Raw genomic sequence first — 12,538 nt, forward strand, 5'->3', positions numbered from 1 at the left:
CTTCTTTTTATACATGACAGCCAGTTATAATCCGTTACTGTAATTTGCTCCTTTTTGGTTCTAGTAACACTGACTCAGACTGTGTCAGAATTATAGAGGCATCTCTTTACTTTGTTCGGGATACAAAATACTCACAAACATCATTAATCGAAGACTACAACCTCTCACGGAAAAAATCATCGGGGAATATCAAGCAGGGTTTAGGCAAAATAGATCTACCATTGACCAACTATTTACAGTTAAACAAATACTAGCCAAAGCATGGGAATATGACATGGACGTTTACAATCTCTTTGTAGATTTTAAACAAGCCTATGATTCAATAGATAGAACAATTCTACCTAATATACTGAAAGAATTTGGCATACCATCAAAATTAATACGACTAGTGCAAATGACAATGACAGAAACAGAAGCACAGGTATGTATTCAGGGACAGATCACTGATGCGTTTACGATAACGCAAGGACTGAAACAAGGCGACGGACTAGCTCCAACGCTCTTTAATCTTGTTCTGGAATATGTAATTAGACGGTTGACGGTGAGCGGAAATAACATACTTACAAACAAGTCTACCCAATTAGCAGCATACGCAGATGACATAAACATAATGAGCAGAACAATGAATGCAGCGGAAGAAACCTACGTTGAGTTGAAACAGAGTGCAGAAGCAGTAGGGCTAGCAATAAATACAAATAAAACAAAACTACTCATACAAACCAGATCAAATAGACCGGTGCAACAACACTTTATTGACGATATAGAACATGTAAATAGATTCACATACCTAGGAATGGATCTGGTCGCAAGCAATGAAGAAGAACCGGAAATAAATAGAAGGCTTGTGCTGGCAAATAAAGCCTATTTCGCGATGGGCCACATATTCAAATCGCGAGACGTACACCGGAAAACAAAACTCCGGGTCTATAAAACAATAATCAGGCCCATAGTAAGTTATGGTTGCGAAACATGGGTGGTGACACAGAAATCTGCCAATGCATTAGATGTGTTTGAAAGAAAAATATTACGTAGGATCCTGGGCCCAATAAGTGAAAACAACAACTGGCGAATTAGGTACAATAGAGAAATATACGAGCAATATAGCGAACCACCTCTAGCACAACATACTAAACTGCAGAGATTACGATGGGCAGGGCACGTGGTCCGCATGCATGAGAATAGAATCCCCAGAAAATTATTAAATGCAAGAATGCAGGGAAAAAGACCTGTTGGAAGACCTAAAAAGAGATGGGAAGATGAAGTCGATGAGGATGCCAGGAACTGCCTGGGAACGCGTTCATGGAAAAGAACAGCGGTAAATAGAGATGGTTGGAGAAGCCTGTTGAAGGAGGCCAAGGCCCGATTTGGGCTGTAGCGCCATTGGATGGATGGAACACTGACTCCCTTTAATTTGAATGTGGTATCTCTATGTGCTACCGCATTTTTTACTTGTGCTAATTTCAGCTCAATTGGATTTAATTTGTCTCAAGTTTGGTGGTACCATGTTCATAATGCATTTTGTAGACTAGAAATCTGATCTAAGCACTCTTATCTTTTATCAAGTATATTTATATCAAGTAATTTACTGTTTAGCATTTGAGTCATCAAGATCTTCATTTTTGTTCTTTAACCAATCGATGATGTCATCATGACGATAAGGATAAAATTTAGTGCCATTGTTATTGCTATTTATTAATGATTCATGTGAGAAAATTTCTATACCATGTTTATGTGATGAATATGGTTTAAAAAATTATTTATTAAATAAGGATATCAGTGGTTATCTTACTCTGTAGAATGAACTAAGTAATCTATATGAATGGCGCAATGAAAACTTTTTAAGTCTTAAGGCAAAAAAATGTAAAATTATAAATGTAGTTACTTACCAAAACACAATATTCTAAATTGTCTGTGACCTTAATAACATTGAACTGAAACATTTGAATAAAATTAAAAATCTTGGCATAATTTTTGACTCTCTTCTCTTCTTTGAGTTTCTCTTCTTGAGCATATAACTGTAAAAGTTTTTGAAGCAGTTAATAGCTGGAAAGTAGGAAGAAATAGCCAGAGTAACATAAAAACTGTCAAATTGCTGTATTTCTCATAATGCATTTTGTAAGCTAGAATATGCTTATATAATTTGGTGTCATTTCTTGAAGATCATATTTAGTTTTTTTGAATTTGGTTGATTGGTTCAGGCATATGTGAGTTGTGTCCTTTCTAATTTCAGCAAAGATCCTTTGCAACATGTTTGTTAAGGTCGAATACTCATTGCTATATGTTTTCGAAAAATATTCTTTAACAACAGTCGTAAATATAGCTACCCTGACACTAAAGGGTTTTAAGCAAAAATCTGTGTTCTAATAACAAATTCCCCGTTTTTAAATTTTAGAAACTTGCTGCTTTTTAACTTGCAATAAAAATGCAACTATACAATGTACAGAGTGTAATGATTTCTACTGCGAACAGTGCTGTAATACTATCCACAAAAGTGCTAAATCCATGTGGTCACATAACCGAGTTCCCTTTGAAGGCAATGTGACAAAGAAAGAAACTTTGGAGCTAGAAAGATGTGCAAATCACAACATGCATATTGAATTTTACTGCACTACATGTAGATTGGAAGTATGCTGTTATTGTTATATTGAACATCATGATGGACACAAAAAAGAAAATTTGTTGAAACTGGTGAGTATTTATGTAAATAACTCATTATTGAATGATGCCCAATCTTCTTTACCTTTCTACAATACATTTTTAATAGGTTAAATATAGCAGAGTTAAGGGATATGTCAATTAGTATATTTTTGACGGTATGCCAAGGTACACATCTATTTTGTAAAAAATGGAAAATACCAACATTAGTAACATTGTAAAGTTAGGTTTAACATCTACCCACTATAAATAAGAGTAGCTCAGATTCAACATTATTGGAATTTGAGTGTAATAAGTGGTGTCTGCACTATTTAATTTTATCTTAGAATCACAACAAATCGGACGCATTTAATCTAAAATCATAACGGTATTTTCTGCGACACTTTTTAAAAAGTATGTACCGGATGTCTCACGAACATAAAAAATAAAAATATTGAAATGTAAAAGCGTTTGAACACCTTTCAAACTTGAACCTAAAACGATGACAAGATTTGTTAATCTTCAGTCCTTATCTATTTTTATTTTAGGAAGAAGATGAACTTGAAGAATTTAAAATACATAAAGAAAATGCACGGAAAATATTAAAGCAGTTGATTTTCTCTCAGAAGGTAAGTCAATTACTATTCAACATTAGAACTCTTCCCTAGCCTTTCTTTATTTAATGTTAATTAGGCATATGAAAAATTATAATTATGAAAATACACTTTCTATCCAGATTCTTCTTTCAAATTATAAACTTTTATTTTTATTTGCAATAATTTGATGAAAAGTTTTACATAAGTGGTTGATTTATTGGCGTCTTATTTTGTCAAAGCCTCACATTAATAGGATAAGATAAATTATGTGCATATATATATATATATATATATATATATATATATATCTATATATATATATATATATATATATATATATATATATATATATATATATATATATATATATATATTAAACCTTCAGTATTAAACAACTAAAGTGACAACCTTCCATAGAGGTATTAATCCGCCAATGAACAAGCAGAATTGCTTATAAAGGGGAAGAAGAAGAAGACATATATTAAAAATATATTATATTGTAGCGAGATTAAATGAAACGAGCGGTTCGAATTTATATACATATATTTATTTATAACTTTACAGTTCGGTAGTATCTTAATAACTAACCCTACTTCTAACATTGTTACCTATATATACTACAGTTACTAGGTTCGAGAATATTCTGGCGTTGTCCCACCTCTAATTCGCCTACGTGACCGGTTATTCTCTCTCGCACTCGATACGCCGCGAAGCTTCGAGAAGAGTATTAGAGATGTAATGCAACCGTTACCTGGGCCATGCCTAGAGCATGTTCGTAACAATATAAATATAACCATATCTTGCATAATTGCAGGGCATATGAGCCCTTAATCTTTTGGATGTGTGCTTTTCACGTCAGCTTCTGGTTGAATATTATACCTAATTATTATGCCTTACATATAAATGGAATCTTCACTTCACTGAACACATCTTTAACTTGACTTTGTTACTCACTTTTGTGAAAGTCTGAAAAACATGTCAGAGGAGAAGATTGAAGAAAAAATGTGAAAATAAATATTAACAATAAAATTTCCCTTTCTTCTGTTTAAAGTAATTTTTTATTACGAGGCCCTTCTCATATCAGTTGGCCCAACGTTAGATCAATAAGAAAATTAAATTTCAGAGAACAAAAATAAAAGCGCAGCGTAAATTTTAGAAGTTTAAATGCATTGAACAACATTTTTCAATCTCCTAATTATAGAAAATATTTTATAACGTAATGAAAACTATTGATTAAACAGAATAAGAATAAATAAAAAAAAAACGCATAGAAAATGTAATATTAACAAAAAAAAAATGTGAAAGTATCACTGAATTACATTCCCTTTATTTTTAATGGCATCCACAATTCATTGAGGCATAGTTTTTACCAAGTTCTTACAAAATTCTAATGTAAATGAATCCCATATTTCTTCCAATTTTTGCTTCAATTCGTTGACAGACCTGGCAGGATGTTTTCTCAAAGCTTTTTTCATTTCGCGCCATAAAGTCTCTATCAGGGACAAGTCGGGACTGTTAGAAACCCATTCCAGAAGTGATATGGTCTTCAATTTTAAACTCTTTTGATGTATGACAATCTGCGCAGTCCTGTTGGAAGACAAAATCTTCCGCTGATGTTAAACGGTGTTCCATAACCGGTAAAAGAGATTCTTCCAAAAAATTTTCAAATATTTGTCCGGGTTTGTATGTACCTTTCCCACACCTTTAGACGACATGCTGCCCCAGATCATGATAGTTGCAGGAAATTTGACTTTTCTCTGCAAACAGTTGGGATGGATCTGGACTTATCACTCCATTGTATTGAATCCTATTGTGACTGAGTCCAATATTTTTGCTCTTTTGACCATCTTAGTCTATTTTTCTTTTGTTGTAAAGTTAAAAGTGGCTTTTCCTTAGCCTAAAATAAAATGAAATTTATTAAAAACAATTCGTACCAATTTTTTCAATTATAAAACTTACTTTTTAAGTACCAAATCCTAATTTGTGGGCCTCCCGGTGACACGTCGATCTAGAAACATGTCTTCCAATAACGTCACTCCATAAAACGCTTAACTCGATGTATCTTGCTTGTTGATTTTTCACTATATTGCATCTTAATGCCCTTCCCCCTGTTTCGGTTATTTTACTTTTTCGTACATTTCTAGGTTTTGTGATGACCTGTAGTTTTGTATCTTCTGACTATATTTCCTACACTATGGCGTGACAATTGCAACATATTTGCGATTTCCGAATTGGATTTTCCAGAATTAAAAATCTTATCATGATTGAACAAATTTCTTCATCGATAACTTTACGTTCTCGACCCATTATACAATCCACAAACGGCAAAAAGCTTTACAATACTACAAAATACATTTGACATTAACTGACAATATTATTGTTTTAAATTAATTATGAAAAAATCAATGTATGTTGACATAAGTGAATGCATAGCCAAGGTTTAGTGATTTCTTTTTATTATTGAAAATAAATAAAAAACCATAAGGGTAATGTTTTTAATACATATTAATAAAAATGCCATATTAATTAATATGAGAACATAAAAACATGCAGAGTATAATTTGTTTATAGTAATCGACTTAAATTGGAAATTCCATAGGTGGGCCAACTGATATGGGAAGGGGCTCGTATTTTCCCCAATTTTAGAGAAACAATAATTCTAGCTGAACATAACATGAATGCCGCTTGTTTATAAGACTCGTGTAATTATTTTATTAAAATCAATGTAAGAAATTTTACTACCTCTATTTTATATTTTCATATATTTTATAACTTCAATAAAGATAATTAACTCGTTTTAATACAATTTTTAGAAACTTGAAGATTTGTCTACATCTAGCACTGATTCTATCGAGGCAGAAGTGACCAATTACTTCTTGAACTTACACGCAAAACTACAGTATATCCAAAATAATCTTAAAGACGATATAACCAGGTCTACTACACTTGGTACAGTCAAAGATGATATTAAAGCTACATATACGGAAATTGTCAATTCAATAGAAAATTTGAAAGACATCATTATCGCTTGTGATAAAGTGGAAGTGAGAAAAATGAATATGAGAGCTCTTTCCAACAAGTTAAAGGACGTGCAGAAAACTCCTTGCTACTTATTATCCGATAAGAAGTTGGATACTTTTGAGTAAGTTACAGTGGGTGATCAAATTATTATGATCACTGCAAAAACTTTGTATTTTGGTGTTTAATAAAGAATAAAACTGTATATAATCATCTAATGATGTGAGTATAATATAAAAATAGATCAGGAACACATTCTTTTACAAAATTTTGAAATATTTTTTTCTTTCACCTTAAATAACGATTTTTTTTAATATATCGTGTGACCTCCTTTGCTTCGATGCCAGCTTTGATCCTTCTTGGTATGCTTTGAATGTTTTTCGGACAGTCTTCTTTTATTTTATCGTCTCTGTGCCAGCTTTGATCCTTCTTGGTATGCTTTGAATGTTTTTCAGGCAGTCTTCTTTTATTTTATCATCTCTGTGCCAGGTGGCAGTGAGTCTGTCAATTAACTCCTGCTTATTTGTGACAGTTTCTTTAGCAATCCCCCTCTTCTTGAGCTCCCATAGATTTAGGATCAGGTTGAAGTCTGGGGAATTACCTGGCCACTTTAGCGCTTTAATTTTCTTTTTTTCCAGGTACGATGTTACTGTTTTTACCTTATGGCATGGTGCTGAATCATGCATAAAGGTAAAATCTTCCGATTCGCCAAACTTCTTTAATTTGTAGCATAAGCTTTTTTTCCAGAACTTTAATAAACTGATGGTCCATCATTCCCTTCAAAATGTACAGCCTTCCTGTGCCCTTGCTACTGATCACTGACCATACCAGGATCTTGTGAGGATACTTTAATCGCTCCACTATGCAATCCTGGTGATATTTTTCACCCACCCATCTTGGTGATTGTCTTCATGATTTGAAACCTCAGCAAGTCTTCTGGGAACTGTCTTAACGAATAAGTGGTTTATTTCTGTTGTTTACGAAGACATCCCTAATTATTCTCTCGTCTCTTGTTGTAGTGACACGCATTCGACCACATTTTTGGGCACATTGATGAGTCAGGGGTTTCTGATTTATGGTTTACAGCCATCTACAGAAAATTCAAATTTCTTGTGGTTTATACACTAAAATGTCTAGAATGGAATGACTTTTTACTGAAGTTGTAGTATTTGCAATTATAAATAACAATTTTTTAGGTTCTTTGTTGACCCGTTGGTTGATGTTTTGGAAAACTATTTTTCCATAGATAAAAATGATGCGTTTGAAATTAAACTCGTTTCTGAGGAGGATCTTCCACCAGATTATGAAAAAGATGAAACAGACGGCCAGTACCAAAATGACGTTGAGAACATTATAGGCTCATTAGGTAAATAAATGCAATATTTTTGTATAGGAAATCCTACAAATATATCGTACACCAATATTAATATATTCCATTGAAATCGTTTCATGTTTTTTGGTATAACATGCATTCAAAATCCAAAATTTCATTTATATGTGTTTCATTCTAGGTAAAAGTACAATATCAACCAACAAGGATAAATCAAAGAAGAGTTCTTCGAAAAATTCCACAGGTAAACATAATTAATCTTCCTTCGTTTTCCACAATACATATTTTATATTTTAGTAGGAATGTTAGAACAAGAATCTGTGGAAGTAACACATATAGAAAGTTTGGAGTGTTTCTACGTTCAGTTAAATAAAAATCAGAAACAGTTTATGCAGATGAATAATGATATTAAGGATTTTATAAAACTTGGACCTGCAATGGTGGACGAACCAGAAATTAGTAAGTTTCATTTCAATAGTACTCGTAATTTTTTTGACCGTAGTTTTGCAAATTCTATTGCATTTTGTTGAATCAATTAATGTTTACACCCCTACATCGTTACTTAAGCACAGGCATACAACTTAAAATAAATACAAACCTAGAAGTGATAGGCATAAAAATTAAAGCACAAATCAATTACACCATCTGCAACATATACATTCCTTCTGACCACTATTGAATTAGGGATGAATTATAATCTCTAATTAATCAACTTCCAACACCTTTCATTCTTCTAGATGATGAAGGGTGACAAGGGGACGAATTATTAACTAGCAATTGTTCCACCATCGATCTTTTTATGTAGCCCAACTATTATTCCTGATCTACAATGGAGAGTTCTGGATTACTTACTAGACAGTGACTAGTTTCCTGTAAAATTAACAAATTCAAATAAAAGAAAAAATATCAAATGGAAAATAAAGAAAACCGACTGGAGCTCTTTCTCAATAATAATTGAGAATAACATATAAAGATAAATGATTTGAGGGATGCGAATATAGTAAACGCCGCTGAATTTTCAATAGGGAAAACAAAGCATATCAAAAAATTTAAACCTGTGCTCTGTTTGACATTTTTAATCACAGGTGAAATAATAGTGATTTCCCGTTAATCTGGGAGAAAGCAACAATCATTTCCATACTTAAATATAACAAATCTTCACTTTTACCTGTATCTTACCAGCTAATCTCCATAACCTGCTCTATGAGCAAACTATTAGAAAAAATAATCAATAAGAGACTAATTGGTTTTTACAAATTATTGATTCCCGAACAATCCGGATTTCGCCATCCAGAAGCACACTTGATAACATTCTTGACCTAGAAAGTCATATTCACGAAGCATTTGATTCTACATGCCATAAAATCATCCTAAATAAACTGGGGATTGAAAGGCTTTATAATAAATTTCGTATGTAATTTTTTATCTAGAAGAGAATTCCATGTTCGCATTTCTTTAATTTAATTTCCACGTTATTTTCAATTGCTAAGAACGACGTCTTAAATGACAAAGAAACCATTTGTAGCTAGACTTTACGCAGATGACATGATCATGTTTATCAAAGGAAAATATCTTACCACTATGGCTCAAAGTCTTCAGCAATACGTAACATCCTTTGAACATTGGTCTGAAATATCGATACAATTTCTCCTTAAAACAAAACAAACTGCATATTATTCTCAAAAAGAAACATAACAGAACTGCAATTACCATCAATATTTCTATACAACCAGAAACTAAACTATACTTCACATATAAATTTTCTGTGTATGATATTCAACGAACATCATCATAAGAGTAATTCAATCAAAAATTGATTACAGATGTGTTGCATATACATCTGCTCGAACTTCAATATTAAAATGCTTAGGTACTATACACAACACCTCATTAAGAATAATTCTAGGAGCTTACAGAACAACACCTGTAGCAAGCCTATGCTGCGAACCCTGTGAACCATCACTATCTTTCAGACGACAAATTCTCAGTTTGTCATATGCCTCAAGAGTAGCATCGCTTCGATCAATCCTTGTTCACAAAAACACTTGTTGTAATCGTTTCAAATCATATTTTCATAATAGCACCTCTTCACCACTTTTGTATATGAGAATTCTCAACTACATATCAACATTAAATCTCCAAAATTTTCACAGCAAATGTTTCATGATTGGACACAGCATTTCTTCGCGGATTATCAAAACCCCATATGTAAACACCCAATTAACGCAATATAATAAATATGATACTGTATAGGAGCAGCAGTATTCTTAAACAATGATACCAAATATTTATTTAAGCTTCCCAGTTCACACAGTATCTTAAATGGAGAACTTTATACCATATTACAAGCGTTAAAATACATTTCCAGAGCACAAATAAAACACTCTTTAATAATATCTGACTCGCTCAATTCACTGAGACTCTGTACAACACTCTGCAGCGATATTAATCAAAGAAATTTTATACAGTCTTCATTAAACAGAATCAAAAATAGTTTTCCTCTCATTCCGGAATCGAGGGAAATGAAAACGCAGATAGAAAACCGGCTTACACAGTTGCACAATTACCTTCATTGGCAGAATAATCAAATCCAGCCGCAGATATAAAGCAACTATTAAAATCAATGACCCTCAATTTATGGAAAGAAAAATGGAAGACATCTACAAGCAAACTAAAGAGATTTAAAAGAAGATACTGATCCATAAACTTATACCCAAGAACCAAAATGCAATAAGTGTCTACCAATAACAATTAAACATGTGCTAACAGAATGTGATAAAATTGATGCTTACAAACAATCGATATCTGGATATTTAAACAATATGAAAGACATTCTTAACCTTCAAACTGACCGTAAACCTCTTTTCCAATTCCTTAACAAAAGTAACTTAGCAAGTAAGATATAATGTACCTAAATTCACACTTTCTACACTTAGTATTTTCTTTAAGCCGCTAATGACCTTCGTGGTTAATGCGGTTATTTTCTAAACACAAAATAAATAAATATAATTTTTTTATTAATGTCAATATTTACATGAAATGAAATACTCCAAATAATTATAAATGATAATAATAATTTAGTTTTGATCCAAATAGTGTTTAAAATTATTTATTATGTATTTTAGACCAATTGTATTTGGTTAAAGTTTTAAAAGAAAAGATTTGGTGCCGAGGCAGAGTTACCGATATCGAAACCGGCAAAGATGGAACTTTGTACAACGTCTTCCTCATTGACTATGGCAGCCGCTACACTTTAGATAAATCCAAGTAAGTTTTGACCAGTACATAGATTAAATTATCTCGAGTTTTGATATATAGTTCCATCCCACCTTGTGGAGTATCGGGCGCTTATGCGTTTCTTGCCCAAAAGTGTAAGATTGCTGACTGGCCGGATCAGCGCACGAGTTTTGATATAATATCTGCTACATATTTTCGAAAAAATAGAGATGGTCAGTGTAGCTTCTCCTCAAAAGTTCCTTCCTGATTGAGGTTGGCGATTAATATGACAAATTTCTGTCATCCTGAGATTGATGAACTTTACTGAGTGTTTAACGCATTTTTGTACAGCCAAATCTCACTATTACAAGTGCATTGTTTCTTATTGCCATGCATTTAGTTTTTCCAGCATTTATCTTCAAGCCATATGTTTTTCCTACGGTATTTATTTTATTTACAACTGGTACTCATTGACCTTTATACCAAACTCAGAGCCTTCAAGTGCCTCCGAAAAACATTCTCCATATAGAGGTTGAACAGTACAGAAGACAATCACTGTAGCACCCCTCTTAAAATTTCAAATTCTTTTGTGTTCATTGATTTATTCAGCCTCACTCGTGCTTTTTGGTTCCGATAGAGATTCTGGATAGCTCTTTCTTTCTATTCTATCTTTCTCTTGAATGTTAACGTTGTGTAGCATTTTTATCATTGCGTCGTATTTTAATGTGTCAAATACTTTTTTATCATTGAGGAATGTGATGAATATATCCTTTCGTTGGTCCATGCAGTTTTGTTCAAGCGTATTCAAGCAGAAATCTGCTTCACATGTACCCAGTCCGCTCTGAACCCAAATTGTGTCTCGCCCCTTAGCTCTAGGAACAGCCAAATTGTGTCTTGTCCCTTAGCTCTTCCAGATTTCTGAACATTTTTGTGTTTAGGATGCGAAGACTCTACTTATAAGTTATAAGTTTATAATTTAATTGTAATTTAAGTACATATGATATCGTTTTTAGGTTGAGAAAAATGCATGTTTCTTTGGCATTACAGAAGCCTTTTGCAATTCAGTGTCAACTATCCAATCCATCCATGCGAAACTGGGCTAAGAACGCGCATGTCTATATGGCAAAAATCCTTAATGGGTAAGTAATGTGTGGGAGAATTTTTTCCAGTTTAATTGTGAATGTATTAAAAGTTAAAACTTTAAAGTTTTTTTAATATTCTACTATTTTTTAGGAGAAAAGTTACGATGACAGTTAAGAATGAGCACAGCGGTGTACAGGAAGTCGATCTCATGATTTTAACATCTGATAGAAGCCAAACTTCAGTAGTAGACTATCTCATACATGCATGTACAAATGCGCTCAGTAATAACGACGACACTGAAATTATCAGTCCACAAAAAGTAAGTAAAATTACTTTGCTTAATAAAAATTCGAAATAACTGTAATTTACGACAAGATTATTTTTATCTAGTTATTGTAACAGAAACACTTTACAAGATTTGTTCAAAACCTTGGATATAACTATTTATTCTAGCAACAACTATCGGACTTATTTTAATAGCTAAGAAAGACGATAGTACACTTCATTTTTCAGAGACAAAACTAAAATTAGTTAATTGTATGAATCTCAATATGATCCGTGTTGATTAGGTTATGTTAGGTTAGATTCTACGCTTATAACGACCATAGACATATAGTACAAATAGCCTGAGCGCTGCAATACTGACCCATTTCCCCAGTGC

At 32.7% G+C, this 12,538-nt stretch overlaps 1 protein-coding gene across 2 annotated transcripts in view; it reads left to right on the forward strand.

The window, feature by feature from the left end:
* The window catches only part of LOC140447216 (RING finger protein 17-like), a 40,017-nt gene that overhangs the window by 2,396 nt on the left and 25,083 nt on the right, over positions 1-12,538 (forward strand). Inside the window, exons 3-11 of one of the 2 annotated variants that reach the window (XM_072539732.1) lie at positions 2,393-2,688; positions 3,183-3,263; positions 6,044-6,372; positions 7,445-7,614; positions 7,760-7,822; positions 7,876-8,037; positions 10,704-10,845; positions 11,808-11,933; positions 12,028-12,196. In XM_072539732.1, the coding sequence (XP_072395833.1) occupies positions 2,393-2,688; positions 3,183-3,263; positions 6,044-6,372; positions 7,445-7,614; positions 7,760-7,822; positions 7,876-8,037; positions 10,704-10,845; positions 11,808-11,933; positions 12,028-12,196 (1,538 nt within the window). The remainder of the gene's footprint in view (positions 1-2,392; positions 2,689-3,182; positions 3,264-6,043; positions 6,373-7,444; positions 7,615-7,759; positions 7,823-7,875; positions 8,038-10,703; positions 10,846-11,807; positions 11,934-12,027; positions 12,197-12,538) is intronic. The other variant, XM_072539733.1, reaches the window with a different exon arrangement.

The sequence above is a fragment of the Diabrotica undecimpunctata genome, chromosome 8, assembly GCF_040954645.1.
Source record: "Diabrotica undecimpunctata isolate CICGRU chromosome 8, icDiaUnde3, whole genome shotgun sequence".
Classification (NCBI taxonomy): Eukaryota; Metazoa; Arthropoda; class Insecta; order Coleoptera; family Chrysomelidae; genus Diabrotica; species Diabrotica undecimpunctata.